The sequence below is a fragment of the Onychomys torridus genome, chromosome 9 (genome assembly GCF_903995425.1).
Source record: "Onychomys torridus chromosome 9, mOncTor1.1, whole genome shotgun sequence".
Taxonomy (NCBI): domain Eukaryota; kingdom Metazoa; phylum Chordata; class Mammalia; order Rodentia; family Cricetidae; genus Onychomys; species Onychomys torridus.
This window is the reverse complement of record NC_050451.1, coordinates 88421-108231: the sequence shown is the minus strand read 5'-3', so window position 1 is coordinate 108231 and position 19811 is coordinate 88421. Positions and strand designations below refer to the sequence as shown.

The window sequence follows — 19811 nt, the reverse complement described above, 5'->3', positions numbered from 1 at the left end:
GAAAAGTCAATCTTACAGAACACACTCCAAACTAATATTTCCTTATGAATTACTGGCCTCATGAATAGGTCACACACACAATTATCTATAGTACCAAAGAAACCCGATAATTGACAAAAAAGAGAACAAGGAGATCCGTGGTTGATATAGCTCAGTTATGATTGGAGTATGAACTGTTAAAATCTCTATGAAACCAGAGTTCTGTGGGCAAGAAAGAAGAGGAAAGCTGTGGGGGCAGGTGGTAGTACTGAATGCAAGTATAAGGTTTTCTGTGCTACAGTCTCTGAAACTGAAAGTTCTTTAGCTAAATAATGCAGATTACTCTTCAAACTTGTTTTATTTCATAATTCTGAAGCTTCTTTGCTCTAACTAGTTCATTGTCTATTCTCTGATTATGAACATTTTTATTTTTGTTATTTTTTTGAGATAGGGTTTCTCTATGTGGTTTTGGTGCCTATCATGGATCTTGCTCTGTAGACCAGGCTGACCTCGAACCCACAGAGATCCACCTGGCTCTGCCTCCTGAGTGCTGGGATTAAAGGTGTGCACCACCCACCGCCTCCCAGGTGATTGTGAACTCTTATGGCTGACTCAAAATTAAAGCACTTCTGGTACAAACCAAAAGGGCGTAATTCAGACAGTGGGGCAGTAGATCGGCATGTTTCTCCCTCTGTTTTTCTGAGTGTGGCCTGATCTAGTGATGTCCCAAAGCATTAGACTCTGCTATTTTGCACAGCACAGTGCACTTGGCGGTGGTGCTGACTCTCATTCTGTGTGAAGCTCTCTGCATAAACCTGCATTGCCATTAAAATGGTAGTCTCATTTTTGTTATTTTTTTTTTCCCCTTTGTAAGATGTATGTGGTACTTGAATTTGGGTAGGGCCAACCCTGTAGGAATTTCCATTTAGAGCTGTAAAGTAAGGTTGAATCTTGATGTAAAGTGTTGATTACTCCTTAGTAAGAGAACTCAGATGGTGTGAAGCCACTGAGAAGAGAGAAGAGTAAGCCTCTCTTTGCTGCTTTTGTAGCATACATGTAAGTAAGCCACAGCAAGGGACTTGGACTACACTGTATTTCTTTCAAGGATTCCTACTTAGTGATTTAGAGTTCTCAAATAATTATTAGGCAGTAATTGATGAAAGAATGTGGTTATCAGTTTTAGGAAATGGCTTAGTTAAGCTATACCTAGCAAATCCTTCAGTATGCTGGCATATATGCAGATTTACAGGGGGTTGATAACAGAATGCAGCTTGCAGCCCTTTCTAGATTCCTTCACACTCTTCCCCATCTACTGAGGGAGATTTAGGATAATTATTAGTAGAGTATTATTTCTGCAATACTGGGTTTCTGCAGACTTCTTTGAATGCTTATCTTTTGGCATTTATTGTTTTCACAAAGTTTATTTAATTTGTAGGCCCTTTCTAACATACCGGTATGTTAGAAAACATGTATTACCTGTTCAAGCTTACACTAGAAAAAAAATATAGATTTTTTTTTTTAATGCTGGATAGTAGTATGATGAGTTTTATAACACTTGAAGAATCCTAAATACACAGTATTACTGGATAGCTCTGGGTAGAAGTCAAGAGGATTTTCAAACTGTGTTAGGAAGGAGAGGCCACTTGTACATTGTGGTAAGTCCTTTAGTGAGACGACATTTACTGGGGCCTGGCATTCATAAGGCCTTGAACTGTACATTCTCCTTTTAAACCATTACATATTTGTGTCTGTTTGCCACCTATGTGCATGTACCTGTGGAGGCCAAAGATGTAGGATCCTTGGAGCTGGAGTTGTAGGTGGTTGTGAGCTGCATAGTATGGGTGCTGGGACTAGAGCTCAGGTCCTCTGAAGAACAGCAAGTGCTCTGATTGTGGAGCCCCTCTCCAGTCCCCCATTCTTTACTAATTCTTTCACTTCTTCCTCTTTTCTTCAGACAGGATCTCCTGTAGCCCTGGCTGGCCTGAAACTTCCTATGTAAAACAGGCTGGTCTTGAACTTGTGAGAGACCTATCTGCCTCTATCTCTTGAGCACATTCGTTATTTCTTGTCCCCAGCCTATTCCAGCTGTCTTCTTTATGTGTGCTTTCTTTTTTTTTCTTTTTAATCCCTAACACTTTTTTCTTTTTGCCTTTACTTCCATTTCCAGCTTTCTAATCTTGTTTTGTTTGTTCCTTTCTTTTTCTTTTTTTTGGTTTTTCGAGACAGGGTTTCTCTGTGTAGCTTTGCACCTTTTCTGGAGCTCACTTGGTAGCCCAGGTTGGCCTCGAACTCACAGAGATCCGCCTGGCTCTGCCTCCCGAGTGCTGGGATTAAAGGCCTGCGCTACCACCGCCCGAAGTTTGTTCCTTTCAATATATATCTTCTTCCCTTCCCTTGCTTACTACAAATTCCCATGTTGGTTTTTATTTCTTACAGTGCTATGATCCTTCCTTTTTATTTATATCTTTTTATTTATATGTCTGGTCTGTTTCCTTGTTGAGATCTTCTTAAGGGCAAGGACCTAGTCATACTCATCGTTTTCAACATTATTCTCAGCTACTGCTTTGTAGCCAGCAATTTCTCAGTGAATATTTATTGAGCAAGTAGATAAACCCAGAGAACTCCCACATCTCATGGCCAACAAAAAGAATAAGCCAGTAGTAATATTACTCATGGTATGCTAAGAGAAATAAAGAAGTGAAATCTATATAATGAGAAAAATGACTTTACCACTAGGAAGTAATAAAACTTGTTGGAGAAACAGCAGATCTTTGTCCAGGTCAGTGAATACACACATTGAGCCTGGAAGATTTGTATCATATCAGTAAAGTTATTTATCTAAGATTGCTGGCCTCCCATTAAAAGGACTTCTAGAAATTAACATGAGTGAGTCTCTAACTGTGAAAGACAGGCATTTTGAACATCAAATGATAACAGTATTGGGTTGAAGTATGTTCAAGTTGATGAGCTTGCATTAAAACTAAAAGGGAAAATTGATATTTTTTTTATTACTTTTGTAAGAACTTAGAAGAAATCTATTTATCATTTTGAAAACAGGTAAATAATGAGAAAGAATAAGAACTCTCATATTTCTTGTCCTGTAAGAAGTATAGCTTGGTTGGTTGGTAAGGGAGTAGTTCATTGGTAGAATGCTTGCAGGTATGCGTGCAGTTCTAATTTAATCTCCAGTACTTAGAAAAAAAAACAACTACCACAACAAACCTCAGTTATACCTGAGTTCAAAAAAGAAAGCAGTTGAAGAGGCTGGAGAGGTGGTTCCGTGGTTAATTGTATGCATTGCTCTTAAAGAGAGCCAGCGTTCAGTTCCCAGTGCCCACATCAGGTGTTCAATCACAGACGTGACTCCAGCTCCAGGTTATCTGATACCTTCTTCTGGACTCCTCAGGCACCTGCATTCATGTCTACATACCCGCACGCTATGCACATAATTAAAACACGCATCTTTTTAAAAAAGTAGTTGAAGGTTGAAAGCTTGTGATGATTGAACTACAGTTATCAAGAGAAAACCGAATGATAGAATATTAATTTAAATTTAGAACAAAAGCACTGTTGATTCACCCATCTTTGTCTGCTCTTCTAACTCCTAAAGCCTAAGGATTAGAAGACTTCTAAAGTAGAAAACTGAAAGATAGAAAGTTCCTAACAATTATTTTACCTTAAATGCTAAAAATCAATTAATGCAAACTTTTCAGTCTGGAAAAATGAATACCTGATTCAGATGGTGTTTTTTAAAGGTTTCATAGATTTTTGGGGATTCTGTTGCCCTTCCTGCTGTTGCAGGTCTTCTTGCGCTCCTTCAGGCTAAGTGTAGACCAGTACTGCACTGGAGGCCGAGCCGGACAGAATGTTTCTTTCCCTTTCCAGGGCCTTCAGAAGCTTTTAAACCAGTCACACTGAACATGGGTCCCCTAAGGGGCATTTGTGTGAGGAGGCAGCAAGAGGCTGAATGCGTACCACAGAGTAAATAGATCTCAAAACCAAAATAAACAGCCTGTATTGATACTAGAGGAAGGAAACCCAGCGGCAGTCAGCTCTTAGTGTTACTGTAATCTCTGGTAGTCTGCATCCGCAGAGTTATGGTAAATAGTTCTTCCACATGTCTGTTACTGCCTCCATTGGACATACCTGTTCTTCATATTTAACACTGATGAAGTTTGTATGTGATTTAGAATATCTGTGTATATTTAATGTGGCAATGTTCTGATGCTCCCTTTCCTTTCTGGACAAACTTTTTAAATGACATGCTTTACATTTAGTCCTTGAGTTGGAAATATAGTGATAATTTTTGTGGTGATTTTGAGAGCAAAATATGTTTAAAATATTTATAGACTTCTTTAGAACATTATTATCCTAAGTATTTCCTTCATAATAATCAGGTTCTCTGTGTTTTTGAAAGAAGGCAAGGGGGTGATAAGCATGGAAAATATATCTTTTTGTTTGTTCGTTTGTTTTTTGGGTTTTTCGAGACATGGTTTCTCTGTGTAGCTTTGCAACTTTCCTGGAACTCACTCTGTAGCCCAGGCTGGCCTCGAACTCACAGAGATCCGCCTGCCTCTGCCTCCCGAGTGCTGGGATTAAAGGCATGTGCCACCGCTGCCCGGCTGGAAAATATATCTTCATGCTATACAAATACTCTTTTAGTTTTCGTTTCTGTCTTGGGAATTGAATGTAGGGCCTTGTAGAGCAAGGCAATTGCTCTACCATTGAGCAGTATTCCAGCTTTTTCTGTTTCCTCATCCCCAAAGAAAGCTCAGAATTAATACACATAAAAACATTTAAAACTTCTTTTAACACAGTGTTTCACAAACTCATTTGACCCCCAATTCCTTTTTTTTGTGTTTTTTTTTTTTTTTTTTTTTTTTCTTGTTTTTTTTGAGACAGGGTTTCTCTGTACAGCCCTGGCTGTCCTGGAATTCACTCTGTAGACCAGGCTGGCGTTCAACTCACAGAGATCCACCTGCCACTGCCTCCTGAGTGCTGGGATTAAAGGTGTGCACCACCACTGCCTAGCTTCCAATTACTTTTTGGTTAACACTTTTTAGCACTATATTTTGGGAAATTCTATTGTACTGAGTTGATTAATACAAATATTAAAATATGCCTATCACATTGCTTTAAATACTTGCCTATTGCAAATCCAAAAGATTACTAAGTTTTCTACACACCTGTGTATCTAGTTGACATGAAGTCTCTTCACAGAAGGGTTGGCTGTACTTAGACATGGACTTCTAGTACTTGGTTCACTCCGTTGATTTATATATCAGTCCATTTACTGAACTTTAATTTAGCTGATGAATAGAATTCCTGATGTGATATATCACATGTTGGCTCTGGTACTGCAGTTTTATTCTGTAGCTCATCCACCTATTTTACCTTTTGTTGTAAATTTATAAAAAGTTTTTTTTTTTTTTTGTTTTTTTTGTTTTTTGTTTTTTGAGACAGGGTCTCTGTAGCTTTGGAACCTTTCCTGGAACTCGCTCTGTAGACCAGGCTGGCCTCGAAATCACAGAGATCCGCCTGACTCTGCCTCCCAAGTGCTGGGATTAAAGGCGTGCGCCACCACCGCCCCAGCAAAGAACTGGGCTGGAGAGATGGCTCAGCCGTTAAAGACTAGGCTCACAACCAAAAAGTTTTTTGCTAGCATATTTTAATTACACATAATAATGTATTTCATTATGACATTTCATACATGTATCTGAAATACTTGGTTCTATTCACCCATTATCTTCTTTTGTTCTTCCCCTGGTAATGCCCTTAAAATAGCTGTGCTACTTTTACCACTTCCACATGTTCATTTTTTTTTTTTTTTTTTTTTTTTTGAGAACTTACACATTTAATTAGTGGTACTTACAGGAGTTGAAGTCATAAGTTTTAGAATATCACCTGTCTTCACCAAGAGCAGCTATTTGGGATGAAATGCCAGGGACATGAAGAGTTAGGTACTAATGGGTCAGGCTTCCAGCACTAGGGATCTGACTGCTAGAATGGTGGAACATTTTGCTTTTATTTGGCTCCTTTGTATCAACAGTTAGGACCAGAAGAAGGATGCAAGTCTTTCCCCAGCTGAGAACTCCAGCACGGGCTGGACAGAGCACTCACTGCTTGTCTTAGGGCTTCTGTTGAGAGCAGTTTGGGAAGAAGAGTTTAATCCACCTGACAACTTGTAGTTCATCATGCAGGGAAATCAGGGCAGGAACTCAAGGCAGGAAACTGGAGGCAGGAATTGATGTAGAGGCCATGAGGAGTGCTGCTTCCTAAAAGAAAAAAATAGCTTTTGGTGGTATTAGTGAGGAAATAAAGACTGTCACAGTAGGATGTGTAAAAATGGGGTCATAAACAGTAAGATGTCTGGAGATTGCATGTAACCTGCCTGTGTATGAGAGACTGGCCGCAGCAGCTTAGAGGATGTGGAGAGAAGGAAGGAAGAAGCCAGTTGATTAGTGACAATGATGGCTATTCCAGGCAGAACTGAGGAGACTGTCCAGTAAATAGTTCTTTGTCTCTGTTAGTGCCTTTTAAATATAATCAGCTAATAAAGACAAATATTGACCATACTGTGCTGAATTCCTTAAATTTATTTAATATACATTTCCCAATGATGGCCACATTACTTTGTATTACTACCATCTTGATGCTATGGTTGTAATTGTTCAACATATTATAACCCTAAAGCAATACTTATTGTTAAAATAGTTTTATTGAAGTATAAATAAATATATGCCTGTTTTACTTGTAAGACTCAGTGAGTTTTGACAGACATATATAGCCACAGAAAGCACTACTCTTAAAATCATTATACAGTGTGTTTTTGTCTGTTTTAAGTCAGTTTAATAAACAAATGTGTTCAACCATCCATGATGCAGTATTCTAAGAACAGAGAAGTCAAAACTATCAATCTTTAAATTAGGAAGCATTTTTTTTTTTTCTATATAAGACACAATGATCCATAGAGTTGCTGCCTGTGGGAGATTTGTCTCTCAAAACTATCAATAGGAAAAGGAATGAGAAGACTCTTAGGAGTTGTGTGCAGAGAGACTGCTGTGGTTTATCAACAGGTATTGGGGATGGAGTAACAGTAACCATATAAAGCTGTCCTGGAGAGCCTCCTGTGTGAGTCATAGCAACTGTGCACTGGAGGAATCAGACAGGCACCCTCACTGGCCAGCGGTCTTGATAGTCTTGCCTATAACGTGGTAGGGGAGATGATTAACATATTCCTAAACTGTACACACAGAACATTAAAGTCTTATGAGGTGTGGTTGAGAGACAGATTGGAGACAGAGAACTAAGAATAAGGATTACTTTGTAAAGGGCAGTAGACTAGGTGTGATGTCTGCAAACTGGGACAAAGCTGTTTTATCCCTTTTTACTCTTATTATTTCACTCGACAGTTGACTTTTCAGTGTCTGTTAAGGAATTGGAAGTTTTTTAAGGTAGTAGATACTGTCATTAAACCACTAAATTTATTTGCTTTCCTAGAAATTATTATTTTTAAGAATGAAATACAAGTTTAGATATGAGACCCACAAAGCTTCATATTTTTAAACAATTATTTTATTTGTTTTAACCAGTTACCCATGGGTGTATTGTTTCCACAATAAAACTTTTTCTACCAGATGGTATGGAAGCCCGGCTCCGCTCAGAGTGAGTATAATTAGTGCTGTGAAGTTTTGGATTAATTATCTTAGTTGGTAATATTCATAGTGATGCTATACCGCTAATACTACAAGATTACTGTAATATATTAGAAAATTGATATAGTACCTTTGGGCATATTTTATACTTTAGTTTTAACTACTTCTTTTATTATTTAAAAATGTAGTAAGTAATATTGCATCAGAGGTAAAGGTTTTATTTTCAAATTTACAGTATATATTTGAATAGATAATTAGTTTTTTTTTTTTTTACAATATTTAGGATATTTTAGTTACTGGAGAATAATAACTGTGTTCTTTTTGATATATATTTAATATAGAGCTTTTTAGACTGTGATTGCCTGTGGAGTTAATGTCAGTGTCATATTCTTTCAGAACTTGAAGATGTTAATATAGTTAGTATTTTTTTAATGAGAGTTTAAAGAATTTCCCCCAAAATTGTCTTTTATGTTTTATATGAAGCAATATCAAGTTGTGTCATGAAGTCTAAAGTTTAAAATGTAAATTTAAGTACATTCTGTGCTTTTTACAGATTATCATTGTGAAGTATGGAAGGCGCAGGGCAGTATTTAAATATTAATGCTTTTTTGTTTGTTTTTATTTAGGGAAAGGCTTGAATATGCTAACTGCTTGTTTCCTTGCTTCAAAGGAGTTTCCTGCTATTTCAGTCTGCTTTCTACTAGTGGTTTAAATTGTTTTGATTTATGCCAAAATACCTAAAGTTGAAGGAGAAGCGAATAGTGAATAGGAAAGAAAGATAAAGCAGAAAGAGCAGGTCCTTTACTGTAATCTCTCCCTGTCTGTCATTAGAACTACATATTTTATGCTTTTCGTTGGGACCTACCATAGTTTTTTTTTTCCCACTTTAGTTTTATGGCTAGATGATGCAAAACAGATTTGTAAAACAGTTGAAATTTAAAATACTATTTATTTTAATTACAGTTTATTAAAATGTAATCATAGTTTATTTGAATTTCAGTAAACGTCAAGAACTTCAACATAACAAAGCCTTTATGAGTCAAGAATTGAGCTTTCAGTCATAGAATAATCAATCCACCAATGACTTACAGCTTTTTAAAGACTAGTCTTTGCAGTTGATAGGAGATCATTTTGATTAGAGTTAAAAGGTTTGAGCAGTCATGCATGTCTCCTGTGTTCCTAGGTTCCATCTAGTAGAATATGTAGGTCTTCTTATCTTTGTGTGTATGTGTGTGTGTTCGTGTACATGTGTGTCATGGTGAGTGTGGAGGTCAGAGGACAACCTTGGTGTTGGTGCTTGATTTCCAGCTTGTTTGAGGCAGGATTTTGTGTTTGGCACCATGTGCCCTAGGCTAGCTGTCACCCAAGCTCCCAAGGATTCTTCACTTTCCACTTCCAGATTGCTGGAGGAGCGTTGGGGTTTCAGACATATTGGCTTTACACACGTGCTGGGTAGTCAGACTCAGGCCCTCATGCTTCTCTGACAAATGCTTCACCTACTAAGCTATCTCATCAGCCATATGTAAAAATTTTGAAGACTTTTCAGTAAATTCCCTCATTTTCCCAAGTCCCTTTTACTATTTCTCATTTTATTCTCATCTCTCCCCTTGTTTAATGACTGTGTGTGTGAATGTTGGTTGTATGCATGCATGCCTGTATTGCCTGCATGTGGAGCAGAGGACAGCTTCAGGTGTTAATCCTCAGGGGCTGTGCCCCTTGTTTTTAGACAGGATCTCATTGGACTAGGGCTTGTTGATTCAGCAAGACTGGCCCCTGTCCTCACCTGCCAGGTGCTGAGGTTACAAGCATGCCATAGCACCCAACTTTTACAAGGGCTCTGGGAATTGAACTCCAGTCCTCAAGCTTGAGCAGCAGGGAATTTACCTACTAAAGGATTTCCCTAGCCCCTGTTTTTAAGGAGCTATTAAATATTAATTTTGCTTCTAGTTTAGAATAAAAAATTCTTTAAAGCTGGATGAATATCTGAATAGACTTTAGGGTAGATAGTTAGGGAAAGCTTGACTCTACGGGCTCTGACTTTTCAGGCCTTACTTTTCTATCTGAAGTGGAAAGATAAATCATGTTAGTTACTGATCATGATTATGAGGCTTACATGTAATTGTATATTTGAAGAACTTAGCATGGTATCTATTAGATAATAAATCTGAGATAAACATTGACTGCTGTTATTGTAATCTAATTTTAATTAGCAGTTTAAATGGCTGAATACATCAAGAATGCCAAGTCCATTGTGTAAATAGTGTATAGGTTTTTTTTTTTTTTTTTTTGTTAATTAATGTAATTGATTCAATTTTGACTTGGGATTAGGACAGGTTTCAGACAATTTCTGAAATGGCCCTAAACATACATCTCTCATTTTGTACTATGTGAATCTGCAAAGCAGAATTCACAGCATAAATGATTAAAATCAACATTTCAACCTTGCTTAGGAAACCTGAGGATGTTCTACACTCTACAGCATAAACTATTCATCCAGGATTTAATTCCTGTGTAAAATTAACCAAAGTGTGGTCATCAAACCAGTATAAAATTTTGCTTTGTCTTTAATAAATGGTAAAATATATGTATACTGAAGAATGGTTTTAAAATCAATTTTGATAATTTGTGTATAGGGTTTTTAAGATCGTCAGTAGGTAATTCTGATTGTTTCTTAGTTTTTGTTCTATTTTATAATTTTCTAATAACAGAAATAGAAGTTGCCTATAACTTTACAACTGCAACACTCAATAACAGTTTTTACTTTCTAACATTGCCTTGTTATACCTAATATATACACAAAAAGTTTTTCAACGATTCAGACCAAATACACCTATATCCGGTATAATTTTTGTAAAAAACAAATATATTTGCAGATTGTGTTATTTGACTTTTTTAGCCATTTGTTTGCTAACCGCATTTCATGAGAACAGAAGAATTTCTTCTTGGGTGACTAAGAAAACCAAATTTTTAAAGCTCTATTTGGGTTTTTTTTAAAGCTCATTTAGGGTTTTTGAGTTAATGTCATTATATATACATATTGACAGAAAAAGGGATATATACAAAAAGTGGTTATTTCTGGGTGCTAGGATTGAGTAATTTTAGCTTTTTATATTTTACACATTTTCCATTTTCTGTATATATTGCCTGTACAGTCAAGAAAAATTAACTTATGTTTAAAGCATCTATTTTAGTTTTACAAGTGGAAAAGAATAAATGTAGTTACAACTTAAAAAACCTTCACTAGGCATCAAGTTTGTTAAGGCCTTGAGATAGGTTCTGTGGATGTAGGGGTGAATTGATCATAATTCCTGAAGTATCCTGTGTGTAGAAAATGGGTACTGGTACTCAACCCTTCCCTGTATATGCCATACCAGGCCAGTTTCTCAGCAGTCACACAAGCTTTACTAGTTGAGTCTGAGAACTTTACCCATTCAACCATCTGGCTGTCACTAGATTGTTTTTAAAGATGTGACGCGTAGGGGACATAGGTGGCCTTCAAGACACATACGGTATCTTACAGGGCTTTGTAAATAGGGATGCTGGCTTCCTGAGCTGCACATTTCTCCTGGGAGTAGAAGGTAGTAATTGATTGGTTACTGTTCCAAGGCATTGTTTTAAGCTACTTGTTTATATCCACACATTTAGTACTTAAAAGAACGCTGTAGGGCCACTTCATAGGTGAGAGCACGAGGCCTATCTGCATTACTTTGCCTGTAGCTGGGAAGTAGAGCCAGTTTGGTCTAGTTGGTGTACTTTCTGAGCCTGCATGCTTGACTGCTGCTGCTTCTCTGTCGCGTTCTGTGTCAGGCCCCAGAGGAAATTAGTGTCAGTTAATGACCTGTGGTTGTGTTTGCTGTGGAGTTGAGTTTCATGCATACATGTGAACTTTGATCTAGTCCTAAGATGGCTAGGGAAGAACAGTTACCACTGTTTGGACAGCTCAAGTTGTTTTTCACTTAGAGCAATTTTCCAATTATAACTTTTTTTTCTGAATGAGCTTTTACTTACTAAGAATTTCTACCCACGAGTATTTATTTTTTGATAATGTATGTTACAAATAAAATGTATACTTTAAAAGGTATTTTAATGTGTTGAAATGGTAAAAATAAGGGAATCATCACAGAACTCAGTAAATATTGGGTCCTCAAAAGACGTTTAATACATTTGGAATTGAAATTTACTTTAAGAATAATGAGTATAAAGTAGGTTTATGTATATATTAGTTTGTTTTTTAAGAAAGATAATTCATATTCTTTCAATTATATAAGAGCAAATGCATGAGTTTTATGACAATATATTCTGGTGCTCTAGAATCATTTCCTCTGTTTTCAGGAAATTAGATAAAAATTCTAAATTTTACTTTTCAGTGTCATCCATGCTCCATTACCGAGTCCTGTTGACAAAGTAAGTCGTCAATGATTGTTTTCCAAAATTTGAAATATCATTTCACTGACGTGTTTTTATTTAATATGTTTTACCCCAAAAACTCCTGTTTTTGTAATGAAGTAAATATAACTAAGTAGTTAATATAACCTTCACTGTTTGGAGAATTTGGAATGAATGTTTCTTTAGAAAAAGCTTTTGTAGCCCAGGTAAACTACTGACTGAGTAGACTAAATATACCTGGTTTTGCGCCTAGCCAGAGGTAAGTAATGTTTACTATTACTTTTTATTCTGAAGTACAGTTCTGTCTAGGAATTTCCTAAAGCTTTCTAGCCAAGAAGTTTACTCAGTATTTACCCATACAGCACAATGGCTCTGAAATAAGGATTTACGGAAATTATTCTTTTAATGTCATTGGACATCGGTTTTGATACCACCTAATTAGAAATTATAGTTAGGAGTAATGGTGCATTGAAACTATAGGTATCATTGCTGAATAACAGAGTGTGATCAATAAGCAAAACAAAAAAACAAAGCTTTTTTTTTTTTTTTTTTTTTTTTTTTTTTTACTATTTGACATTACTGTGATATTGGGAGCTTTGTTCTGCTTTGTTTTTTAGACAGGGTTTCACATAGCCTTGGGTGGTTAGGAACTCACTGTATAGCCAAAGATGCTGTTTGTTCATTTCTTGATCTTCCTGCCTCCACCTCCCAAGTTCTGGGATTACAGTTGCACTATCATGTCTGCTGGATTTTTTTTTTTTTTTTTTTTTTTTTTTTGTGTGTGTGTGTGTGTGTGTGTAAAAAATAACTAAAATGTGAGGACAAACATTTTACACTTTTTCTTTAGTTAAGATTAATAATGGTTACCTACTTTAAATTGAGGTTGTTTCTTAGATTCTTGTTTTAGAAATAAAAGTAATTTATCATCAACTTCTCTGATACCAAGAACTGCATTTGTTGATTTAGATCTTCAAAAATGCCAATTCTTTTAGTCTGAGTATTAGCAAACATACTTTGTGAGCTTAATGAGGAGTGATTCTGTAACATTATTAATAAATCAGCAGAACATGATAGTGTATACCTGTATTTCTAGTGCTTGGGAGGCTGAGATGGGAGGATAGCTGTGAGTTCAAACAAGGGTTCATGCACCAGGCCCGAAAGGGCTGTGTAACAAGACCGAATTTCAAACAATGAAAAAGGATAAGTATGCACACTTAGAGAACTTATTAGTGTCTAGAATATGAGTAGATATTACAGCTACTTATTGTGTCCTGTGTTTTCTTTTTTAGTGACATGGCTCTGTATCTGATATTCCTGAAAAGTCCCCATTGAAATGAATTTTGATACTTTTGTGTTCTGAGTGGTTAGATTGACTTGTAGTTTTGAACATGATTATTTTCTATCTTTTACTTAAAATAATAAAATATTTTCATTATCTATGGCTATCTATGGCTAGAGTAAAATTTTATGTTATCCTCTATCCTGACACATGCTTCCAAGTAACATTTTGGATATTGTTATTTCTAAATGAATTGTGACATTAATGAAGTAATGAGTGATGGATTTTAAAGGAAAAACATAATTACTGCATTGATTAGGAGTTATTTCTCAGTAATGAAAAGGTTCAGTACTTTTGTGATTTGACTTATAAAGGAAAGTTTCACAAGTAATCATCTTGTTTATAAATCTGATATGATTGGTGTAATACTATCTATACATTCTAGACATTCAGCAGAAATATCTTGAGAACTAATTTACACAGTAATTGAGAACAGACTAGATCAATTAAAACATTTTATTTGTAGACATTTCGTGGACTTGTTTGTTTTCACCTCTCTAAGTGCATTTCATTTGTGTGCATGTGGAGGTGAGAGGACAGCTGCAGGCATTGTGTCTCTCTTTTCATCTTGTGGGTATTGGGGACTGTCTAGTTAGTGTTACTGTTGCTGCGATAAACACCATGACCAACACTTCCACATCACTGTTCATCACTGAAGGAAGTCAGGACAGGAACTCAGACAGGAAGGAACCTGGAGCAGGAGCCAATGCGGAGGAGTACTGCTTACCATCTTGCTCCCCATGGCTTGCTCAGCCTGCTTTCTTATGGAACCCAGGACAGCAGCCCAGGGATGGCACCACCCACTGTGGGCTGGGCCCTCCCCCACTGATCACTAACTGAGAAAATGCCCTACAGGCCTGCCTACAGCCCAATCTCATGGAGGCGTTTTCTTCATTGAGGTTCCCCCTCAGATGACTTAGCCTGTGTCAAGTTTACATAAAACTATCTAGCAGGGGATTAAACTGAAGTTGTCAGGCTTGACAGGAGGGGCCTTTACTTGCTGAGCCATCTTGATGGCTCTTAATGGCTTTTCTTTTTTTTTTTTTTTTCCCCCCATAGCTGAGGATTGAACCGAGGGCCTTACACTTGCTAGGCAAGCACTCTACCACTGAGCTAAATCCCAAATCCTGGCTTTTTTAATGTAATGTTTTCTGTGATTATTGATATTGGGTTATTTTGTTTCTAGGTTGCTGCTAACACTCCAAGTATGTACTCTCAGGAACTATTCCAACTTTCTCAGTATCTACAGGTAAAAGTAAATCTTCAGAACTCTTAGTCTTTAAAAGTAACTTAGATTTTATTTTGTCAGTTTGTAAGTACAGAATCAAAAATATTGGCTGGAAACAAGAACACAGGAAATATCTTTTAAAGGAAGCATGAAGGCTTAAAATTAGATCGCAAGAAGAAAAGGGAGTCAGGATTGTTGAGTCTAGAGAAGATAAGCTTATGTACAAGAGAAATTTTTTCTTCCAGTACAAGGAGATTCCAAAGTAATTCTCTATTCATAGGTGGTTTTTAAATATAATTAAACTTGTCCAGGTTTTGGATGTGTGATAATAGTACATAATTTTATAGCATTTGTTAGATGCCATACTCCATTCTAGCACTTGACTTACATTGATTCATTTAATCTATGTAACAGTTTTTACTGCTATGTAAAGAATGTAGATAACTCATTCTTGTTTTTCCATGTGGAGTAACTAAGGGGCTGGAAGAGTTAAGAATTTACACAGTATAACATAGGCATAGTCTGAGTTTGAAGTAGTTTGATAGTTAGACTTCAGAGTCCCATTTGAACTGTAATTTTGGATCCAGAGCACAGAGCAGTTACTTGGAATGGCCTCCTGGAGCACTTAATTCTTTATTTAAAAAGACATACAACTCTAAAAGTAAAGAAGTGTTATTTCTTTTCTTCATTTATTTGGGCAGGATTATGGCTTTGGGTTGCTGGGGGGATTATGATGAGGGAATATGGTTTAAAGAAAATTTTGGTTTAGAAGTTTATGGGTTGAAGTTTTGATCTTGATCTTGGTTTTTCTGCTCAGTTTTGTGGCCTTCAGTGAATAGTTTTATTTGTGCAGGCTTTTAGTTGCCTTTAAAACTGTTGAATCAACACCAGTGACCCTGCATCCTTTCGTTACTTGGGCAGTTAAAGGCATGTGCATCTGGAAAAGTACAGAGATAACCAACATATTAATTAGATCTCATTTTCCGCCAAGCACCATGTACTTATATAGAAAACTAGTTTACACATTTGCACATCAGTGAAGTAGTTCTTCTAGCCAGAACTGATCAAGTTTACCTACTTTGGATCCCTGGCTTTAACATCTCATCTCCCAAGACAGTTTGTTTATTTGTTTGTTTTTGTTTTTGGAGAGGATTTCTCTGTGTAGCCCTTGCTGTCCTGGGCTTTGTAGACCAGCTGGCCTCAAACTCAGAGAGCTGCCTGCCTCTGCCTCCTGAGTGCTGGATTAAAGGCTTTAAAAAAGCCTTTGAACCTCATTTTCCTCATGCAGGGTAATTGATAAGTAGTACCACCTCTCCACATTATGAAAGGTATATGAATTAATATAAGTAAAGCACTTAGAGTAGTGCCCAAGACATAAAATAAATGATGTGAATGTCATTGGCCATTTTTATTCAGTGGGAAGATGTATTAGTTTTTGTAGGTCTCTGAGAGGCAGAAGAAAATATTAAGGTTAATGTTTCGTTTCTGACATGAGAAATAGCAATGTCCATGTAGATTAAACGATTGGCCTGATTCTATGTGCTGTGGTTGCTTCTCATCATGAATGAGACTCTCATACTTCTCATTCTTTTACACCTTTGCTGTCAGTTCTTTGAACATCCATCCTTATTTGTTAACTCTTGGGTAGGAATTGTTCCCTTCTCCCCCCACCTCCACACCTTTTTCTTGTCCTTGTATAATCCTTATTGAAATGATGAATCTCTAATGTAAACTGGGATCCCTTTGAGGTTGAAATAGATGCATTTCATACCTTAGATCTAAAAGATCATTTTCAGGAGACCTACATTTGTTGTACTTTGGTTCATAATTAACAAACTCATGGAAATGAAATTTTTAAAAGATGTAATGGCACCACCTAGTGGAGGTAGTTTCTAAAACTTTGGTTGGCTGATGGCTTTATCAGTAAAATATTTTGTATCTGTTACTTCCTGGATATTAAAAATATTTCAGGAGCTTAAAATAAAATATGATAAATAACCATTTTAATATGGATTATCTGATGATTTTTTTTATTAGATTCCTTAGTCTGTATTAACACAAAGTACTTCTGAGTCTACATTAGGCAAGATTTTCCCTAGTCATTGTTTATCAAGGATGTGGAGACCAATAAATTAATGTTTTAAACCTTAAGTGCAATATTTGAAGCTTATACTTTTCTTTGAGGTGGCTCAAAGATAGAATGCTGGTGTCCTTTGGGTATTTCAGGAATGTCAGAAGATGAAGCCAAAGTCACAGCTAAATGATGTGACCATTTCACCTTCACAGACTGTGAAGGGGATGCTGTTAGCAGCGGTCAGATGTTTACAGAGTAGTAGTTTTGCTTTTCACTGTCTTTCATCATATTCATGTGTTCCTTTGACCCCTTAATTATATTAAGCTCATATTAATGGGCTCTTATGTTTTGAATATTAATTACTCAATGACATAATCAGGGAGAATCAGAACACCTGAAAATGCCATAAGCTGTGAGTAGTCTTTCTTTTAAATATAGGGGCATATATTTACATACCAAATTAGAAAGGAAAAGCTAAATGCTATTACTATTTTAGATGCTATGCTGTAGAATTGTTATAAAGTATCTTTGATCCTGACCAGATTGTTTTGCCTTAGTTTGAAATACATTTGTTTGAAGATACATAAATATTTCATAAAAATGTGTATTTATGAAATATAAGCAGAAGCAGTAACATTTGTCAGTTTTTCTAATCTACATTTTGAAACTTATTCTTTTAGTAAATTACCACTAAAAAGAAAACAGAAATGAGTAACTTATTTTCCATCCAGGGAAAAGTTTACTACTACATCTGTGTTTGCAGTCCTGTAGATGGGCTAAAATAATGAGCTACATCCAGGGTGCAATATGAGAATATATTCAAACTATACTGAGTGTTATTCTTCAGAAGAATCATGCTGCTGACTGAGTTCATTAGAATTTCTTTTGTGATTTATGTTAGGAGGCCTTACATCGGGAACAGATGTTGGAACAGAAATTAGCCACACTTCAGCGGCTATTAGCTATCACCCAAGAGGCTTCAGATACCAGTTGGCAGGTACTCCATTTACTTTATATTCATGAAACACTTAAACAGTTTTAATAGTTTTTTTTTTTTAATGTGTTGAATGAATTAAAACTAAGATTTTTGGCAAATAGAAGTCATGCTATTCCTTAACTAAAGAACAAATGTTGAAACAGCATTTTGTAGCAGATCTTGATTCATTTTCTAATTTTCTTTTGTTGGCAATAGAATCTGTTATACATGCTTTTTTTTTTTTTTGTTACTCTGGGTTTTTATTTATATCTAATTTTTTTTCAACAGGCTTTAATAGATGAAGATAGACTCTTATCACGGTTAGAAGTTATGGGAAACCAATTGCAGGCATGCTCCAAAGTATGTATTTAATCTCAGGTATATAAGGAAGAACGCAGTTCTATAGTTTCTTTCTTTCTTTCTTTCTTTCTTTCTTTCTTTCTTTCTTTCTTTTCTTTCTCCCTTTTTTTTTTTTTGATATTTGAGTGTATGCTAAGACCTTTATATAATTCCACAATTCCTTTACATCTTTGTTATGAAAAAAATTCAAGCATACCTATAAGTAGGAAGAATTGTGTAATACATACCTGTGCCCAGTTCTAATTCCTTTTTCTTTTGCAGTTGCTATTTACTGAAGAGGTTACTTGTTTCTTGGAATGTGACTCAGTCTATATTGTTATCAAAACACTTTTAAAGTTCTTTCTCTAGGCATAAAACAGTAGAGATTTGGTCTGGTTTAGATGTTATGGTGCTTGTTTTTTGTTTTTGTTGTTTTTTCATTTTCTTTTTCAATAAGACTTCATGGATAGTGTTGTTCTTCAGTCAAAAACAGCATAATGATTAGATTGTTTTCTTTTTAGGATTTTGTCATTCATTGATGATTCTTCACTCAGTCCGTTATTCCATTAAAGATTTTAACGTAGTGATGTAATTCTATAATTCCTTCATTTACTTTAACTGGGCAACTTCTTTGAAGATAACTTTTCTCTCATGAACCATTTTGTTACCCTGAAGTGCATTTTCTACAGAAAAACAGAATGAGTACCATGCCCATTATTTACTAGATGAAAAGAATCAATTGATATCCTTTTTATCCACCAATGAAGGAGAATGAAGTGCTTTCTCTCTTGCTTAGATTTTAGTAGATTTGGTGTATTTCAGTCTGTAGTGGTAATTATCTTTGCTGATGATCAAATTGTCCAGAGTTTTGTCTGAGTAAACCTTTTAAGGTTGGCTCTCTGACTAAACTAACTTTTGATAGCTTCCTGTGGCCATACTGGACAGGACACTCCATGTTCATCTTACGTATTTCTTGTTCCAGACCTGGAGTCTTCCTTATGATGCTCTTCTTTTGTTTTAGCCATTGTTCTAAAATTTTTGCTTTTTATAGCAGTGGTGCTTTTGATAGCAATGACTTTTGTTCACAGGTGGGAATATGAAGGCTTCCACAGGCCATGAGTAATTAATCTCAATAGAGAGAACTTAGTGCTCTTAGCTCTTTCCTGCTGGGGTTAGTATAACTTCTGGAGGCCTAACTTATTGGTACAACTTTGCAATACAGATTTAGTTAATGGTAGGCCAACATTTGCTTTGGGGGTACCTTGACATATAATTTAGTGTATTGTAATGTGTTTATTTCTTTCAAGGCATAAGTAACTGAGGGGTCATAGAAGTGTCTTCTATTCTAGAATCAAACAGAAGATAGTTTACGGAAGGAACTTATTGCTTTGCAAGAAGATAAACACAACTATGAAACAACAGCCAAAGAGTCCCTGAGGCGGGTTCTTCAGGAGAAAATTGAAGTGGTTAGGAAACTTTCAGAAGTTGAGGTATAATTTTCATTGTTAGTGTTTTTAAAGATTTTATTTTAAAAATTATGTGTCTGTGTGTAGTATGTGCATGGGTATGTGTGTCTAAGTGAAGTTGTCTACAGAGGTCTGAGGCTTAGATCCATTGGACTTGGAATTATAGGCAGTTTTGAGCCATCTGATGTGGATGCTGGGAACTGAGCTATGTACCTTTGCTTAGTTTGGAACTTGCTATGTAGAGCAGGCTGGCCCCAAACTCACAGATGTGTACCTGCTTTTGTCTCCCCAGTAGTGGATTTAAAGACGTCTGGTGGGAATTGATCTTTTGTCATAAAAGTATGCTGTCTTTTGGTGGAGGATGGTCAC

General features: G+C 36.1%; 1 protein-coding gene across 18 annotated transcripts in view; it reads left to right on the top strand.

Moving 5' to 3' along the window:
• LOC118590901 (sarcolemma associated protein) overlaps positions 1-19811 on the top strand; it is a 129197-nt gene that overhangs the window by 50639 nt on the left and 58747 nt on the right. For all 18 annotated transcript variants that reach the window (XM_036198722.1, XM_036198720.1, XM_036198709.1 and 15 more), the window contains 6 exons: positions 7572-7644; positions 12002-12038; positions 14546-14608; positions 17563-17658; positions 17926-17997; positions 19326-19466. In XM_036198722.1, coding sequence (XP_036054615.1) covers positions 7572-7644; positions 12002-12038; positions 14546-14608; positions 17563-17658; positions 17926-17997; positions 19326-19466 — 482 coding nt within the window. The remainder of the gene's footprint in view (positions 1-7571; positions 7645-12001; positions 12039-14545; positions 14609-17562; positions 17659-17925; positions 17998-19325; positions 19467-19811) is intronic.